This window comes from Chelonoidis abingdonii, chromosome 6 (assembly GCF_003597395.2).
Source record: "Chelonoidis abingdonii isolate Lonesome George chromosome 6, CheloAbing_2.0, whole genome shotgun sequence".
NCBI classification, from domain to species: Eukaryota; Metazoa; Chordata; order Testudines; family Testudinidae; genus Chelonoidis; species Chelonoidis abingdonii.
In genome coordinates this window covers 45611507-45630697 of record NC_133774.1, presented here as the reverse complement: position 1 = coordinate 45630697, position 19191 = coordinate 45611507, and the positions used below count along the sequence as shown (strand labels likewise).

At 40.0% G+C, this 19191-nt stretch overlaps 1 protein-coding gene across 1 annotated transcript in view; it reads left to right on the top strand.

Annotated features, from left to right (window-relative positions):
• The window catches only part of THBS4 (thrombospondin 4), a 67242-nt gene that overhangs the window by 7230 nt on the left and 40821 nt on the right, over window positions 1–19191 (top strand). The window contains exons 2-6 of the mRNA XM_032765014.1: window positions 5476–5676; window positions 10295–10542; window positions 12296–12401; window positions 17251–17333; window positions 18193–18244. Of these exons, the coding sequence (XP_032620905.1) occupies window positions 5476–5676; window positions 10295–10542; window positions 12296–12401; window positions 17251–17333; window positions 18193–18244 (690 nt within the window). The remainder of the gene's footprint in view (window positions 1–5475; window positions 5677–10294; window positions 10543–12295; window positions 12402–17250; window positions 17334–18192; window positions 18245–19191) is intronic.

Below are 19191 nucleotides of genomic sequence, written 5' to 3'. Positions count from 1 at the left end.
GTTAATTGTCGACATAACAAAAAGTTAACAGTGGAATGCCCCAAGGTTCCATATTGGGGATGAAATTCTGTCCTCACTGATGTCAGTGGGAGTTTTGCCGTTGATTTCAATAGGGTCAGAGTTTCATCCTAGGGTCAATGTTGTTTAATATGTTTTCATAATTATCTGGGAAGTGGGTGAACAGTGATGTAGGAAGATTTTCAGTAGACAGAATTATTTAGGTTAGTCCTGACTAGAAAAAACAATGTCAATCAGATCTAACAAAGCATGATGGCAGATTAAATCCAGAATTGACAAGTGCAGGGTAGTGTGTAGTGGAAGGAATAACCTGAACTTCTTGTACACATAGCTAGATTCTAAATTAACTATAACCACACAGGAAAAAAACCTGAAAGTCACAGAGGACAGCCCAATAAAAATTTATTTTCAGTGGGAAATGGTAGTCAAAAATATTAGAATGCATGAAATATGAATTATAAAATAGTACTGAAAATTATAATACCATTAAGTAAAATATTTGTATGCCTTCATCTGGGATAACATGTTTGATTCTGATTATTGCATCTCACAGAAATAGAACGGGTTTAAAGATGGGTGACAAAAATTATTAGAGGTCTGGAAAGACTTACATATGAAAATGGACTGAAAAAGAGGACTGTTTAGTTTAAACAGGGGACAATAAGAGATACACTTGAGGTGTACACATTTATGGGTGTTATAAAGAAAAAATAGAAATTCCTGATTTTCTTTCTCGTAATACAAAAACAAGAGGACAGTCAATGAAACTGAAAAGTAACACCTATAAAATTGATAAAAAATTTTCCTTCAAATCATCATGGTGATGCATCTATTACTTACAAGTCTACATTGTCTGACACGCTTTGTTGGTCTGTTGCATTGGACGGGAGCCCTTGTCTGCTGGTCTCCTCCCTGATCCCCTCAATAGCTTCCCTCATTGCCTTCATTCTCCCAAGCTCCTTTCTCCTCTAAGAACCTCACATCTTCTCTTTGAGAACTCCCAGGTGCACAGTTAGTCTTAACATTTTTGCGTAGGCCTCCAAAAATATTTTGTCACTCTCTTCAAATGTAAATGATCCCCCTCCAACATTATCACGCTGCACTGTACAGGTCCATCCTAAGGAATTTGGAAAGAGTTAGTAAGATGATTCTTGGGATACGCTGCAAACTTTGTTATCCAGGGTTCTTTCAACTCAAAGCTCTTGGTAACTTTTACTCTATGTGAGATGGTGTCAGGAAATAAATCAGGGAAGACACAGCCGTCCAACTGATAGATGGCTGACACAAACAGGACAACACAAGAGTGCTTACACTTAAAGCTAAACTTTACTTAGTCTCAGGAAGGATAGACGGGTAAAAGGGAGGAGGTGTTGCTTTATATATTAAAAATGTACACACTTGGACTGAGGTGGAGATGGATATAGGAGACGGAAGTGTTGAGAGTCTCTGGGTTAGGATAAAAGGGGTAAAAAACAAGGGTGATGTCGTGCTAGGAGTCTACTACAGGCCACCTAACCAGGTGGAAGAGGTGGATGAGGCTTTTTTTAAACAACTAACAAAATCATCCAAAGCCCAAGATTTGGTGGTGATGGGAGACTTCAACTATCCAGATATATGTTGGGAAAATAACACCATGGGGCACAGACTATCCAATAAGTTCCTGGACTGCATTGCAGACAACTTTTTATTTCAGAAGGTTGAAAAAGCTACTAGGGGGGAAGCTGTTCTAGACTTGATTTTAACAAATAGGGAGGAACTCGTTGAGAATTTGAAAGTAGAAGGAAGCTTGGGTGAAAGTGATCATGAAATCATAGAGTTTGCAATTCTAAGGAAGGGTAGAAGGGAGTACAGCAAAATAGAGACAATGGATTTCAGGAAGGCGGATTTTGGTAAGCTCAGAGAGCTGATAGGTAAGGTCCCATGGGAATCAAGACTGAGGGGAAAAACAACTGAGGAGAGTTGGCAGTTTTTCAAAGGAACACTATTAAGGGCCCAAAAGCAAGCTATTCCGCTGGGTAGGAAAGATAGAAAATGTGGCAAAAGACCACCTTTGCTTAACCACAAGATCTTGCATGACCGCCAGAATAAAAAGGAGTCATATAAAAAATGGAAACTAGGTCAGATTACAAAGAATGAATATAGGCAAACAACACAGGAATGCAGGGGCAAGATTAGAAAGGCAAAGGCACAAAATGAACTCAAACTAGCTGTGGGAATAAAGGGAAACAAGAAGACTTTTTATCAATACATTAGAAGCAAGAGGAAGACCAAGGAGAGGGTAGGCCCACTGCTCAGTGAGGGGGGAGAAACAGTGACAGGAAACTTGGAAATGGCAGAGATACTTAATGACTTCTTTGTTTCGGTCTCACTGAGAAGTCTGAAGGAATGTCTAACATAGTGAATGCTTATGGGAAGGGGGTAGCAATAAGCCATAGTGGTTTCAGGCACTTTACTGGTTTGTCAAAATCTCCCCCTATAACTTCACTGATTCATTTAAATAAAGAATGAAAGAGTGTATGTGTTTGGGGGCGTGTTTGGCTGCATGAATTGAGACCTGCTGCTTGTTCCTTTCAGTTCTAGCAATTTGCCCATAAGTTTGTTTTCAAGTCCAAGGAAAGGGGCTAGCAGATAACTTTTCTTAAAATGAAAGTGTGATTCTCTTTTACATACCTTCTTGTTCCTTCCAACCAGATCATGGGCTTGCTGGGGCCCCAAAGTTGGCTGTATCCAGAGAACAGTGCTAAGTATGTAGGCATACCTGTAGGAGGGTAGACGCTTGTCCCGGCCAGCAACTGTTGCTAGAAAGTGAGTGTCTTGCACCGGGATGGATTTGATCTGCATTGAAGTCAATGGAGATTCATTCTAATTCATCCCAGATACATGGATTTGGCACTTATTTCCAAAAGAATCCCATCAGTGCTAAGAAGTTGTGCTTTATTAGAACCCAAACAATTCAAATACATCTTTTAAACATGAAAATGCTTTTTGAAGGGCATTTTACCTGAGTAAAGACTTCAGGAGCAGGCCTCAAGTGATCAAACACATACAGAATTTCTAAATACTTCATAAATACCCTAATATAATGTATTCATTTACCAACATTTAAGTCAGATTTAGTTTTAAATGTCTGAATAAATTGAAGCTTAATTCATCTCATAAGAAATTAGCTAATATAAAATATGCTCTTGACACAGAGCTATTTACTAATATATTCCCTTTTCAATAACTGGTTTAGCATTTAACAGACCTAGAAAATTTCTATTCTATGCCAGTGTTATAACTTAAAAGATTTAGCTGCATATTTTGGGTAGTTATTACCTGCAAGAGTTTGCTGTATGAAGTAGTGAGTTGTCCTTCTGTCTTTGATTGGGGCTATGTGGCTGCTTTCTATGCGCCAAATGTGAAGAGGTGTCAGTCCCTCCTCCACCATATCACTGATCTAAGTAGAAGTGAGGGCTCAATCCTTCTTGGTTGCCCTGTGTATATAAGGAAATTGTTTTTGGATATAAATTAAATGCTAGCAATGGCATTTTGTGAGGTGGCTCTCAGACATTCATTTCTCTGGTATTCGACAATAAATCTTGGGTACATTTAGGGCCTAGTCCTTCTTTTGTAGTGTACCATAACCAACTAGTAAAGTCAGTGGGAGACTGAGGTGCATAAGAATCAAGCCATTAAATAGTAGAATATTGGTGCAACTTTCAATAGGTTTATAAGAAATGAAGGCCGCCGCCTATAAGGGGAGAACCTCCTTCTTTCCTCATTCTGTGGGGGAATTCCATTTGCATCCAAATGCAATGGGGAGTGATTCTGCCCTCTAACCCAGCTGGTATCCTTAGACTTGCACAGAACTTGGGAGCACCATGGAATCCCAGTGTCTCTTTACAGCTGAGATGTTTTCATGTGATCCTGGAGGAAACTGTGTTCCCACATAGTTCCTTCTGTTGGCTGCCCTGGAGACAACTGCTGCCCCAGGTGTAGGGAAAGGTGCATTCAGTGGAATGGATCAAATTCATTATACAGAGCAGTCACTTTGAAATATAATGTGGACTGAGTCAAAATTGTTATAGCTGAAGGACAGAGTTATAGGAGATGAGGCCAGGCAGAGCAGGCCTATCTGTCCCTGACCCTTTCAGCCCAAACCTTATATTATAACCTTGGGAAACTGAGGCAGAGCATACCACAGAGCTGCAGTTACCTTTCTTCTTCCATCTTAAACCCCCATTGAGTTCCACCAGTTTTTGTCTTCATGTTAGTGAGAGAGTGGGGTAATATGGCCCTAACATAATGGAGCTATTAAAAGGGTTTACCATATGTACAGCACTGTGACTATATAAACAGAACTACCACAAGTTTACTGAAGTGGTTCCCTTGTAATTAGTTCTTATCGGAAGGAGATTGGAAGTATGCAATTTTATTAATATTTGGTTTATATCTGAGATTTGCAAGATTTCTAGTAGCATCGTTGATTTGGTTTGGAGGCATTTAATTAACTTTTTCCCTCCCATCTATATTTATTGCTTAAAAAGCAGCAATAATTAACCAGCATAGTAAAAGCACAATATTTCATCAACAGAAAAGTGTGCCTCTGTTTCAATTCTGTCTTAGAAAAATGTATTCAAAGATTTGGAAATATTGAGAAAAGCGTGATTTGATATGTGTTAAAAAAGAAAGTGAGAGAGAGTCTGACTTAGAAGCATAGAATATCAGAAAAAGGTCTATATGCATACTTTAAAAGTTAAAGAGAATTCAAGTAGATTTAATTATGTCACTCCTTTCAGTTTCTTAATCTGTGCCTTCATATGTGCCTTGATTTGATATCAGTACTATGAAGAGAATGTGGGTTTTATTTACATAAAAATGTCTTCTTTTAGCCTTCTGGAAAGTCAGCAAAAAAAGTAGTCATTTATATCATATTAGATATCTGCCTAGGTAGACTATATTAACTGAAACCAAAATATTTGTACTGTACAGTACAGTGCACTGAAAATTCTTTACATGCAAATTTTGACTTTAGATCTTGGACTTGATTGGAGCATGAATGACAGGGTCGAATTTATAAAAACAACAGTGGGGTATGAGATTTCTGTTAAAAAGATGAATTTTAGAAATCTGCATTAAAAGATTTTAATAATTTGAATTGAAAAATAGAGCATGCTCGTATTTGAGCAATAATAGATAATGCTTGCTAACAGCTGTTGCTAAAATGAAATAAGTGATAACAAAAACCGTAAAGAGTCTGATGTCATGAGTGAAAAATTGCCTTATATATTCTAGTTGCAGTTCAGAGAGAATTTGGATTAATTGCTAAAATATTCCCGTGACAACAAAGAATAGTTTCTATCCCCCAAAGAGAAGTCATTGAGGGGTATTAGATGAACTTCTCTTGGGTCATTATTGTACTATGATTTGATACACAGTTTACCTACCAACTTCCCAAATCCTTTTATTTTACAGTTTTTGATCTTCTTTCATCTCCCAGCCAGAGACTGGTAAACTTTCTACAGCAAGTACTTGCTGATCCTACATTGAATGAAGTATATGTGCTCTCAACGCTCAAATTGCAGACAAAGAGTACAGCCACCATATTTGGCTTATATTCTTCAGATGACAATAGCAAGTATTTTGAATTTACAGTGGTGGGGCGATTGAATAAAGGTAAGTCATTTGACCCCAACCCCCTTATTTTATGGATCTACAAATATTGACATGTCTGCAATAGTCTTTACAAATGTTATTTGCAGCTACTCTTTTGTTATTTATTTCACTACTCATCACCTGCTCATTCTACTGCTCAGGAAGATATAAGTGTTGGCAACATTCTTTTCTCTGCTTTTATGCTTCCTTGCACAGCACTGATACTACCCTGATGCCTACTAGGAGAAGCATGCAGAGCAAATCAACTGGAGTCTCTACGTTCTACCAGCCAGCTTGCTACAAGCAAGCGCTGAATGGCTCCTAAAGAAACATGTAAAGTTGTTTTCCTTTCTTTTCCCCCTTGGGACAATAACTGCTTCATATTACTAAGGAATGTGATAGACACACGCACATGCTGCCTCATGCATATGAAAGAAGGGTACTTGCGCCATGGACCTGAAGTTTAGATTTGACTGTGCAAAGCAAATGTTCCTTGCACTTATAGAATCTTTTGGGTGATGAAGAAATGTTTGTTCTCTGTTTATTGGAACCAGTTAATTAAGAGTCACCGTACAGACTTGAGCAAAGTTAGAAATGTGTTTGTTGAGAAATTTTAAGTTAGATATAGGAAAATTCTCTGACTCACTTAAAACAACTTTTATTTTTTTTAATTAGAAAATACAAAGGTGCATACAGAGAAAACCCTTAAAATCAAAGGTCTGGTCCTATAGCTCCAGGAAACTGCTCTTGAAGTCAATGAGTAAGAAATGCAGGATCAGGCACAGTGTTTACACACACACACACACACACACACACTTTTTATTGAAAAAAAATAAGTCACGCTTGTGTCTAATTTGCAAGAACTTTTGCATGCCTTCAGATCTTTCTTGGTATGAATTAAGGAACAGACTTTTTGAGCTTAATAGACAATGTTTAAGTTGTTCCTTGGCAGTTCTGATTATGTTTTTATTGCACACAGGGAACACGAATTGATCCCTCTGTGTCAGGATTGAGGTATATTGATGGAAAGTGTGGAGAAGCGTGCACTGCCACTACTCATTTCCTTTTGGACTCTTGAATACGTAGAAAACTTCACTCTACAAGGCTGCTACTCTTGCACCATTATATGATAAATTCAGATTTAAGATTAGTTAAAGAGACAGAACTTCCTCAGTAGAGCTGTCCATTGAGATCTAATCCCCCCATTATTTTAGTGTGGTTTGCCTAGGACATGCACCTATATAATTAGTTAACATTTGTTAAGGGCTTTGAAAATATCCAACATGCAGTACAATAGCTGTAGGCAGTAGGTTAGAATGCTCATTGGAGTGGGTCTTTTCACTACAGCTCATCTTAGTTAGATGATTGCATGGAATCTGGGGATGATTTGGCATCCTTTTGAGGGTAAATATAGTATTATTTCAAAACTTTATTGTTATGCACATTGTGGGCCCAAATGGCAAATGGACACCTAAACAAGATGTGAAATATAAACATTTTTATTTCATAATATAGGGGCATAATATTTCCACTGATGCATTCAGTGTTGATCTAAGCAACCCGAAGTAGGAGTTACTTATCTGTGACTGTGCCATGTTTGAAAACTGGGTCCAGATGTTTTGCACACATTCTGGTTTTGTTTTGGTTGATTCTATTGTAAGTATGTTCATGTCTGTGTGAGGTTTACAGCAGAATAATTGGATGTGGGTTCTCTCCCATCCCATCACCCCCGGATTTGCTAAGTCTACACTAAGGTCTTTTCTGTACCAGAAAGGTGCACTGGTTTAACCAATTCAATCTAGTTAAACTGCTGTAGACTTCTAATGTCAATGTACAGTAACTGGTTTAAATCTTGCTTATATCAAATTAGTGTAAGTCAGTCTTACTGATGCAAGATAATTTGAGAGAAGCAAGAGGTGAACCATTTTAAGTGTATCTAGATTAGGGATTTGCACCTGTTTAAGTAGGTAACTTTTTTTTAGTTTGATCTCATTAAACTGGTGCGTTTTTCATAGACAAAAAGCTAAAATTCCCCTGTAGACTTCTCATGCTCACTGTTTAATAAGGGCACTTGGAGAAAAACTGTTCTCACATAACAGAAGTACCTCTTTTACATCAATGTTTCTTTTAAAATCTAAATACAATTGGTATAGCTTAACAGCTCTGTGAGCCATAGTCTATTACTATGCTGCAGCTGTCGTTTCACTGAACGTTTTCTAAGCTTAGACCATTGTATTGGCTTTCAGGAGCCAGAATGACAGTGAATATGTTTTTTAGACAGTGCAAGTAACTGAACACTTCATTATCTACAGGTCATTCGTGTCAAGCATTCTGGTGGTGGGAGGGTACATGCAGGATCACAGGTGATTTGAGTGTAACTGGGGCTGTAGTTCATCAAAATTTTGCCCTCATCTTCTTCGACAGACTGTTCCAGCCCCCTCAACGGACCTTTGGCTTTGGCCCAATAATGAGTCCTTGGATCTTCCTCTCAAGCCAGACAGTTCAGCTGTTCTAAAGCTCTCCTGGCAGGTAGCCAGCAATCAGTTGTGTGCTCCACCACTGTCCTCTGGTTTCTCTCTCACTGACTCACTGCTGTGTTCAGTCATTCTGGCTGCAGGGCCCAGTTCCAAGGATCCTGCTTTAATATACCCCCATGCACGTAGCAGTCACATAAGTAAATGCCTGCAACATAGAGCTGGCAAGTGAAACTCAGCATTTGCCAGCAAGCAAAGTCGCTTTTTGTCAAGTTACTGATGACCCCATGCGATCCTAAGGAAATCTCATGTCTGGTTGTTTTTGTACATAGAAAATGGTGAAAATAATTGAGTCATTGATGGCAACTGCTGAGATTTCCAGAAAGGATATATAAACTAAAGAAAGAAGGGACCACACACTGGTATAAATCAGATCCATTGGAATTACTGTGGATTTTTACTGGTAAAACAGAGCGAAAGCTGGTTCTTTATATTTAAGAAATGACCAAAACAAATGATATCAATGTAGTGTCCAAAGAAAATTCTAAGGAAGTTCAAAACACATCGGAAACACAAAGAGTCATTAATAGTATAAAAAGAATAGTGGAAATCCCAAACCTTAGAATAAATGGCAACTGGAGATGTCATGATAACTGCCTACAAGTATTGAAAGAGTTTAAACACCTGTCTCCTGTTTCTTCGATTCTAGAGGGTTGTAATCATAAATATATCATATGTAATATGTGCCAAGTGGCTTTACATTCAGGGAGCATTTTTGTAGTTTCCCCTGCATCCTACCTACAGACCTTCTGCCTCACACACACAGACTCATTGGGTAACTTACAGATTTCTCTTTCCCGAGAGCAGTAAAATGCTGCAAAGTCTGGATACTAGCTAGGAAAGATGTTCCAGCAGCTTTTTTACCCTTTCAAAAAGAAGTTGCAATTAAAAAAAAAATCCTCCAAACACTTTTCTAAGATTCCAAAAGAGGAAAGAAGTACATCACTATTGTTTATATATGTAATTAGCCTTGATTTTAAACAAAATTTGAAACAGTTACCATCCCCTTGAGATGGACCCCTAGGAGTCCAAGTTTGTAAGTATCTGGATTTCTTAGCCAGAGCGAGTGATATCACAAAAAAGGGCCAGATTCCAATAACGTTACTTAAGCTAAATCAAAGGGATCTTGGAAAGTAGCTCTATGTGCTACAGATGTGTCCTCCCTGCTGCTATTATCGATAGCCACATATGCTCAGCCAGGTTGTCCCCCCATAAGAGGTTGTGGACAAAGGAAGGTTTAGCAGGTAACCATGGGGATAAGTCCTGAGTGGCGTCGAGGAGGTGTTTCATTCTTGCTTGTAGATTCAGTTTCCTTAGGGGATAGATTTTTCTTTTCCAATTTTACTTATTTTTAAGTTTTTTTTCAATATAGTAATATAGTTAATAACAAGAGTGTCTTTGTGCAAAGTGCAGTCTATCCTGGGAGCCAGGCAAGTACCTCAGGTAAGATAAGCCAGGTGTTTGACAACTCTGATCAGGAAGCATTAAAAGAAGTGAGATTTTAATACTATGTTTGCGTTCTCTGTGTTACTTTTTGTATTCATTTTGTGTTCATTGTATTGAAAGACAGAAAGAAATGGAATCAAGTAATAACTAACACATTTGACTGCACAATTGTTAGTATCCTTTGCAGAGATGTTATGCTCATTACTGAAACATATACTCTAGCTATGCATTTCTGCTGCAGAGTAACTTTTAGGATGTCGAATATAATTCTGCCATACTATTAATTGCACATTAACAGTGATACAGCATTTTATTGGCAATGTGTATTTTATTACATTATGCCCTTTTATGATGACATATGCTCCATCATTTGAGTCATTTAAAATGAGCCTGAACAAAGCACTGGAGAATGATCGGTAGGCAACAATACTGAACCTATGAGTTTATTCTATCTGCATTTCCTGCAATTCTATGTCAAATTTATATTCCCTGCTTATATTTGCATATGGAGTACATTTGTCAAAGCAGAAGTGATTAAATAAACCAGGGCAGTGAGAAGTATCCATCATGATCTTCCAGTCACCAGCCACTCAGATTATCAGGACATGCCTCGTGTTTTGTGTTACCATCTTATAGTCATGTTGTGCATTTTCTACTAGTCATCCTGCGTTACATGAAGAATGATGGGAAGTTAAACTCTGTGATGTTCAGCAACACCCAGCTGGCTGATGGGAAGCGCCATGCAGTCCTTTTGAGGCTGAGTGGTCTGCAGCAGGGATCCATCACAGCAGAGTTATATCTGGACTGCATGCAGGTGGATGCCATTCAAGGTCTACCTAAAGCATTTTCAGGTCTATACCACAGCTCAGAGTCTGTGGAACTTCACACCCTACCGAAAAAGGCACAGGTAAGTATGAAAACTTAAGAACAGGTGGAACAATTAGAAAGAAGGTGCATTAGCAGTGAGAAGGTCTTACAGTAATCTGTAAAATGAACGGAAAATTGAGTGGCTTCTCTAGATATAGAGTGAAATCCAGGCTGCATTGAAGTCAGTGAAAATTTTGCCATTGATTGCAAAGGAGCCAGGATTTCACCCAGTTTACAATCTGCTATAACCAAGATGTTGTAGTCTAGGTATAACTTGAAGGTCAGATTATTTGTAAATTGTTACCTATTGCAAAAATGAAAGCTCTAAGTAGCTTCCTACAGATTTTCAGTAGGAACAATATATAGGCTGGATGTATGCTCAATGTGCATGCATACAAGAAATATGCAGTTTGACTCTTCAGTCTCTGCAATGACTGTGATTCAGAAATGGAAGGAATAGGAGGAAAACTACAATGGCAATGATCTGGAGTCAAAATACCAACTATGTGATTATAACCTTGCTATCTACCCTCTGCCTGGGCTATTCCAAGGAGAGGGGCTGACATTTTTTGCTGTGATTTCCACATCAACCATCCCAGAAAAGCAGTATCTTTCAGGAACACAGCACAAATATCTTTCATCATTGCAACTAGATGTATGCAAAATATTCATAACAAAATTGAAAACTAGTCAAAAACAGAGTGTTTTCTCCTAATTTTATTACAAACTTGAAAAGGAGCCCATTTCTATGACACACAAAAAAGTAAGGTACCCATATTTTTTTTTTTTTTGAGTGAACAGGATTTTGTTTTCAAGCAAAAAAATGCCTTTGCATTGAAATCACAGGAGCATTCTTTTGGTATTGTTGTTATAGCAATATCTATTGTCAAAATTTGTTGTGTGAAATCACGCGATTCAAAAAAGACCTGTGTGAAAAATCTGCAAAACCAAAATGTGGTGTTTTGCCCAGTGCATTGCAGTTTCTTCTGTCAAAAGGACTTTATGGAATGGCCAAAGTAGTTAGGAGGTACAGTAGCGTATCCAGGGCCGGCTCTGGCTTCTTTGCCACCCCAAGCAAAAAAAAAATTTAAAAAAAATGGGGGGGGCAGAAGGGCAAAGCAGGGGGAAGGAAAAAAAATGGTGCAGCTGGAGTGGCAAAGTGCGTGTGAGGGGGAAACAAGGTGCAGCTGGAGCGGCAAAGCGGAGGGGTAGGAGGGGGGAAAACAGGACAAAGAAACCCTACAGGGCAGGTGGAGCCAGGGTACAGGAGGATTCCCTGTGCTGCAGAGTGCGCGCCCAGTCTAATAGAGGGGAGGGGAAGGGAGTGGGGGGGAGAGAGAGAGAGAGAAGCGGGGCGGCCAGCTCTTCAGTGGGGCACTCACCACACGGCCCCGACTGCCGCGCCGCCTGCCGAGAGGGCTCCGCTCCGCTCTGGTCGGTGGAGAGGGAAGGATGTGGGCTGTCCTGCCAAATTTGCTGCAGGGTGCTCCCCTCCTCTGCGCTGTTGCCCCCTATAGGGCGGCCGGAGCAGCGAACAAACAAACAAACAAAACATGGACATGCTGCCCTAGGTTTGGGCAGAATGTCGCCCCGTAGAATCTGCCGCCCCAAGCACGAGCTTGCTCGGCTGGTGCCTGGAGCCGGCCCTGAGCGTGGCTATTAAGCCCTGCCCATACAACATGGGTTTAGAGCTATCCGCACATCAATTAAGAGGCTTGCCCCATTTCAAGGTTGCATGCTTGTTTCTTCGTTGTTCTGGAGATGATTGCTGTGAATTTCTCTGATTGCTCCAGGTCACTTTGGATGAGCTGAAGCTAGTAGTGAAAGGCTCACTTTCCCAAGTAGCAAGTCTGCAAGATTGCTTCCTTCAGCAGAATGAGCCTGCTACTCAGAACACAGGTAAATAAGTTAAAATACCCTGCCTCCCTAAGATATTCTGTGTTATACCAATAAGGATCTTATTAAAGGGGACAAGACATTTGTCACATTTATTGTAAATACCATAATAAAATAAAAGATAACAGCAAACAACGTTGTTTAGCTACTTATTCCTATATATCCATTCACACAATCATTCATACAAGTTCTGGATAGATATTATAGTTACCAGCCTAAAGTTGCTTGTGACAGAATACTGGCCAGGTACCCTGTACACAAGAGTGGAGCCGAGTCCGGGTCAGGTGCACCTGATGCTCCTGGAGGCTGGCAGCAGAACCATAGACTCAAAGTCCTCAGTCTTCAGAGTCCAGCTTTATAGGGATTTTTCCCTATGTTAGTTCATGGGAGTTGCTTCATTCTGCTGTTGTTAAATTAATCAGCAGGTGGCTGGCTCCATGTTGGCAGCAGAATGTTACCCAAAGTCTCTTATCTCACCCTTCTTTTTTACAGGCTTTTAGTTTGGATTCAAAGTCTATAGTCTTGGTGTGTCACGCTACCTTTGGGTTTGGATTGATCACCCGTCAATTGCAGGCGTGACTTTCAGCCTTGAACCTGGCTTTGATCTTCCTTCTGTTGTTCTTTTGTCCTTTTCTTTTTAGGGTGGATGCTTTTTACTTTGTTTCACTGTTGTCTAGGTCTTCAGCCGTTGGTAGTTGAACTTCACCTCATCAGGACAGGCTGGGGCTGGAGGTTGATTTTATCATCCATACATGCCTCATTCACACATCTAAACTAACTAATAAGATTACAGCAGGGTTTGCAAAAATGAAGGTTGGAGGAAGCTTTTACAAGATGGAGTGAGTGTTTTAAAATGGGGTTTGAATTACAATATGGCAAGTGTAGTGAATGGTGAACAGAAGTTACATTAATAAAGTGAACAATTAAAAACAATTTCATTTATCAGTTCTACACCTGAGGAACTAATTACAGTGTATTTTATAAACCTGAAGAAATTGTTCAAATTAATGAGGGCAACCAGATAGAATCATAGCCATGACGACATCATGCACATTTTTTTCAAATGTCACAGGACGGAGAGGAACACAGTCACAGATACATGTAACAAAGCAGCGTGTCATTGATATAGTTATGGGAAAGTCAGTGGTGCTGGAAAAGGGCTTTTCTTGTTTGAAGGGGTGCAGGCCAATTCAACTGCTCTTTAGCTCCGGCTCTCACCCAGCTTGTGAGATGGTTCTGCTTGAAGCAGAGGATCTAATTATTTTGGATTTTTAAAACAGATTTCTTTTTACATGTAACATGGTTCCTGGTTATTGAGCCATCAGGGGTAGGGAGAAGGAAAATGGGTAAGGGCTGTTGTGATTGCTCTCCTGGACAGTAAGAGGTGGAGGAGTAGACAGGGCAGAGCAAAGTGATTTAATGACAAATTGTGACTGTTTTCATAGCATCTGGGGGTAGGGAGGAGAAGAACAGGTAAATGTTGTGCATACAAGATGTTAGCATTACATAAGACAGTGAAGCCAATAGGGCCAGTTTAAGACTAAAAATGTCCTTGTAAATAAAAATACAGGATCTGTGGCAAATCTTCTCTCCCCTGCCACCTCCTGGCAAAACCACAGCCTTAATCATTTTAATTAGGATTGATAGTTGCGAAACAGGGTACATCATTTTTACACAAGACTACCCTGTCTGGAAAACAAGAATTCTGTTTCACTAAAATTTTCAAGGTTTAAAAAGTTGTTTTTATCCTGCAAAAGAGAACCTCTAATAGTCTACAGCCTGGTGGTTGGGGCATTCCCCTCAGATGTCCCTGCTCCAACGCAGAGACTTGAATCTGGATTACTCTAGGCAAGTGCCTAACCATCAGACTGTTGGGTATTCTGGGATGGAAGTGCTCTCATTTTGACTAGAAATTCCATTTTCTCTAAAAGTTTCAGTTTCCACAAATCAGCATTTTCTGATGGAAAAAAAAGTTCCTCGAAAAATGCCTGATCAGCTATTTGTATGCGTTAGAACTTCATAATGATTAAGGTTAAGATTATGTCATGGGTATTTTTAGTAGAAGTCAGGGACACGTTGTGGACAATAAACAGAAATTCATGGAAGTCCATGACCTGTCCCTAACTTTTACTAAAAATACCTTGGGGGAGGGGGGAAGGGGAGAAACATGACTAACAGTGGGAGCGCTTCTGGAGAGGGACCATTGGGGGCTGCTGCTCCGGTGGCCCCAGGGTCTAGCCGCCTGCCACTGCTCTGGCAGCCCTGGGGATGACTGCAGCAGCTGCTCCAGCTGCGCTGCAACCCCAAACCGCCCCTCCACTCCTGCTGCTTCAGCCCTGGGGCTGCTGCTCTGGCAGCCCTGGGTACCGGCTGCCAACCACTGCTCCAGCAGCCCTATGCCTAACTGCTGCTCTGGCCCTTCCAATGCAGAAGTCCTGGAGGTCCCCAAAAGTCATGGAATCCATAACTTCCATGACAGAATCGTACCCTTAATAATGATGACTGGATATGCTTTGCATGTAGCTTCAGATGTCCCCTGTTGCAGGTTTCCGTTTCCATGATACTTTATATTTTTGTTTAGATGTACAAATCTTGAGGGGTTTAGTTCTAAAGGTTCCTTCTTCTTTCCCATAAATTAGCATGCACTTACAGATACAAAACCTAGATTTTTACAGTATGCAAAACCAGGGTGAGGCATTTAACAGCAGCCCGGCTCATTTAGTTGGCTGACACAGAACTGGGCTAGTAGATCCATTTAGTTTCATACCTATTGGCCACACCTCTGACTTGCCCCAATGCCCTCCTGGAACAAGCTGCCATGGGACACTACTTGTGCCATGTGGTTGCTAAACAACTGTGTTAACAGCTTCTCTGAAGCCTGGTTTTTGCAGTGGAGCTTTGATCATTCTCCTACGTTTAGGACCTACTCCAACTGCAGACTGGGGGCAGGATTTGGCTTTAAATGTAGAAGAAAAAATGTTATGGGAAGCATTTTTGGTGCATGCAAATTTAGATATCCAGGCATTTCAAAACCATCCTGTATAATTCACAGCACTAAAAGTCATTAGTCCACCTTAAGGTTTAAAAGTCTACAAAAAAAAGTGTTCAGACGTGATCTGTTTTTGATTTAGAGGCTGGCAACAAAGCAACCTCTGAAACCTTAAGAATTTTACATTTTTTGCAGCTCTCAATCAATAATGGCTAAACCAATTCTTTGTAAAGAAAAAGTTATTACATCTGGCCTGACAGCTTGCAAGCCAAAGTTCCAGACTTAAGTATTTTTGAAATGGCCAAGATATTAAGTCTCCCAAAAAAATAAAAGTTGGGACTGAACAGATGCAGCATTTCGAGGTTGCCTCAGCTTCTTTATTATTTTGATGAGAACAATCTGAAATGAAGAACAGCCCTTATCTGTCAAATTGGTCAAGTCCCCTGAGCATGCCTGGGATCAGATCAGAAATGCTTTGAAGTACAAAACAATTTAGTAAACATTAATAAGACCAATTTCCATACAAGCATTCAATACTACAGCATATAAAATATATGAAAAATATATAGTGGCTATATGTGAGTTAACAGTTTCAAAATACTCTACCCACTTAGAATGCAAAAATATCAATACATATCTTGTGAATCTTGCACAGATATCTAGATTTAAATTAACAAAAGGAGTAAATGAATTGGCACTTGAGTGAGAGTTATACACAGACACACAGCAAGATGGGTCAGAAAGCCCTAATTTGGAGATACTAAGTGTTTCACCTCTCATCAGTTCAAATCTAGGCCAGATGGGTAGTGACTAGTTGTTGATACTATTTGATGGCTTTAGGGTGTCCTGAAGTTAAAGTAAACACGTGTCTTGGTTCTGCCACGAGAGGACTGGCTTTTCATATGGTATCCTGGCATCCCACAAACTTATTTCAAGACACCTCAAATGTCTTCAGTTTTCATTTAGACTATCAAAACTTGTATATATGTTATAATAATAACAAAATATATATTCAAGATGTACTGCTCTACTGAGCAGAATTTGATCTGTGTTTACCAGGAACAAGAAGTCCCAGGGAACTAGCTTTCAGTGTGATGAACAGTGTTCAGAGTGGAAAGAAAAGTCAAAAGAGAGTAGATACTATCACATCTGTTCTTTAACTCTCAGTGAATATTATTGACATGTCTAGTGCATCATGATAAACTGATTCAGAACATTCAGTAAATGGAAGAAGTCCTCCACTCTGAAAAATATGAACATGTTGCTGCTGAGTCAGAAATGGGCAGTAGTGGCATCAGCACACATTTCTTTCGTATGGCTATTTTGTGACCCTAAAAAACACCACCACAGAAGCGTCTCCTTTTTATTTTGAAAATATGGTCACCTTGCCTGAGATTAGTCATCTCAGTCTGGTTTCTAGTGGAGCCAGCAACACAGCTGGTTCTAACTGGTGTACTTGTTGACAGTATCAGCAAAGAGTCCAGACATTGAACGGGCATGGAGCTAGAACTGTCCTCTAACTCTTGAAGATTGTTCTCCCACCATGTTGCACCAATGTGGAGAAGTTTGCGTTTCCTCTGCCTTTGTTCTTCCATGTGTGTTGCTAAAAAGGAGTTCAATCTTCAGTGCTTTGAATCCAGTATCTTTGAAGAATATTGAGTTCACACAGATGCTCTCCTAAAAGATAAAGCTATTGTACTTCCCCTTGTGTTCTCTCCCTGCTGATGCTAAGATATTATGAATTATCTGCTCTAGCTCGTCCTTTAAGACAATTTCAGTTAAGATTTCACTGTTGATCTTGGCAAATGAACAAAAAGCTACTAACGTTGTGCATGCCTTTTCTCATTTTTGTTGTCCCTACAGATAATTTTAATAAGCAATTCATGGGTCAAATGATGCAAATGAACCAAATACTAGGAGATGTGAAAGACCTTCTCAGGCAGCAGGTACTGTATGAGGCTTTCAGTGTCAATCCCTCAGATCCAGCTTAGAGCACTGCTTTGTGCAGCATTAGGGCAGATTTTACCTAAGTGTGATGCTCCTATACAAAGCTTTCTGTCTGCGCAGTGGGAGTGAAATGACCTTGTAGGGGAACTACAACTTTGGCATGTTATGGAGGGGCCACTGGAGGTGGGGCAGGAGATGGCCCACTTATATAGATCCAGTCCCCAGAAACCCCTGCATTCAGAGTGGAGAAAAGCCGCAGCTACTATTCTAGCCCATTGGCTAGCTAGCTAAAGGTAGTCTTGCACATGTAAAAGGAAAGTAAATTAATTGCACTATTGGCCTCATTGATGTGAAGTCGCTAGTGTTTTACTGATTTGCTAAACATCCTTTACTAATTATGGGCTTGATTCTGCAAACTCTTTCTACAGCACTTAGGCTCCAGTTCAGCAAAGCATTTAGGCATATGCTTAAGTAAACTTCTATTCAGCGAAATGCTCAAGCGCATGCTGAAGTCCCATTTAAGTCAATGGGATCTAAACGTGTGCCTAAAGTTATGCACCTACTAAATGCATTGCTAAATAGGGATGGACTGAATCGTGGCCATAAATCTCACCACCATGAGTGTCCCTATGGAAGTCAAGGTACAATCTATACAAGAGTTGTTCTCCATAGAAGATGATAGGACTACTCATGCTAATAAGCACCATGCTTGGGAGTAAGCATTTGCAAAATCAGAACCTGTCATTGTAAGGCACTTTGTGAATGGTCAGTGATTTTATTAACATCTAGACAAGATATAATGGCAGCCAGGCACAAAATAGCATCACTTAACTAATACATATTTTCTATACCCTAAAGATCAAGGAAACAACTTTTTTGAGAAATACTATAGCAGAATGCCAGGCATGTGGTAAGTATTCCTGTATTTCCTATAAAATTAACATAAGATTTGCAATTGTTTAAAAACAATTCCCACTGGATTGCCACTATTTGATTTATAGGAAGCATTGAAAAATGAGCCTATTCTTCTGGGTTCTAAGCATCTTTGACTTAAGTTAAAAATAGATTCCTATTGGGGTAAAGCCTTAAGCTTCTGCTCCCCCCAAAAGCAGAAAATAACCAGTCAAAACCAAACAATACTCTACCTCATCCAAAACAAGCAACCCTCATCATGCCCTACCCCAGGAGCTTAGCCTTTTATCATACCAGGAAGGTAAACTGCATTCAGGCTATTTCAGACCAAGAGTCAGTTCAGTTCTAGTGCAGAGCCCATCAAAGAGCTTATCCTGATAGCAGTTCCCTCTCTTTTCAAGTGATGGTGCTCCAGCACCTGTGGTGACCACCATTCTGGCAGTATTTCGTGTGGGGAGAGATGGAGGGAATCCGCAGTAGGAAGGTCAAAACCACTATGTATGTAGTATTGTTGTAGCCATGTTGGTCCCGGGATATTGGAGACACTAAGTGGGTGAGGTAAAAATATTACCTCACCCACTGATCTTTCTAAAACCTACTATGCACAGCTCAACTCCTCAGATTCTACCTGAATGCAGATCGTGCCACATATCCCTGGGAGATAACATGCATATTAAGCAGTGTAAGAGCCTTAGTAGAATAAATGAATAAGCAAACAGCCACATTTGGCACCAGCTTGCATTGCCAGGCTGATTTAGGGACCCTATACAAACCTTGCATTGAAGTAGTCTAATCCTTGAAGTAGTCTAATCCTGAGGTGACACAGGCGTAGATACAGTAGCAAGGTCTGCATTCAAAAGAAATGGCCAGAGAGGATTATAAAAGCCTTTTTGAAGAATCCTCTAACATAGCTGGGAATCCAACAGATCCCCTAAATGCCAACTC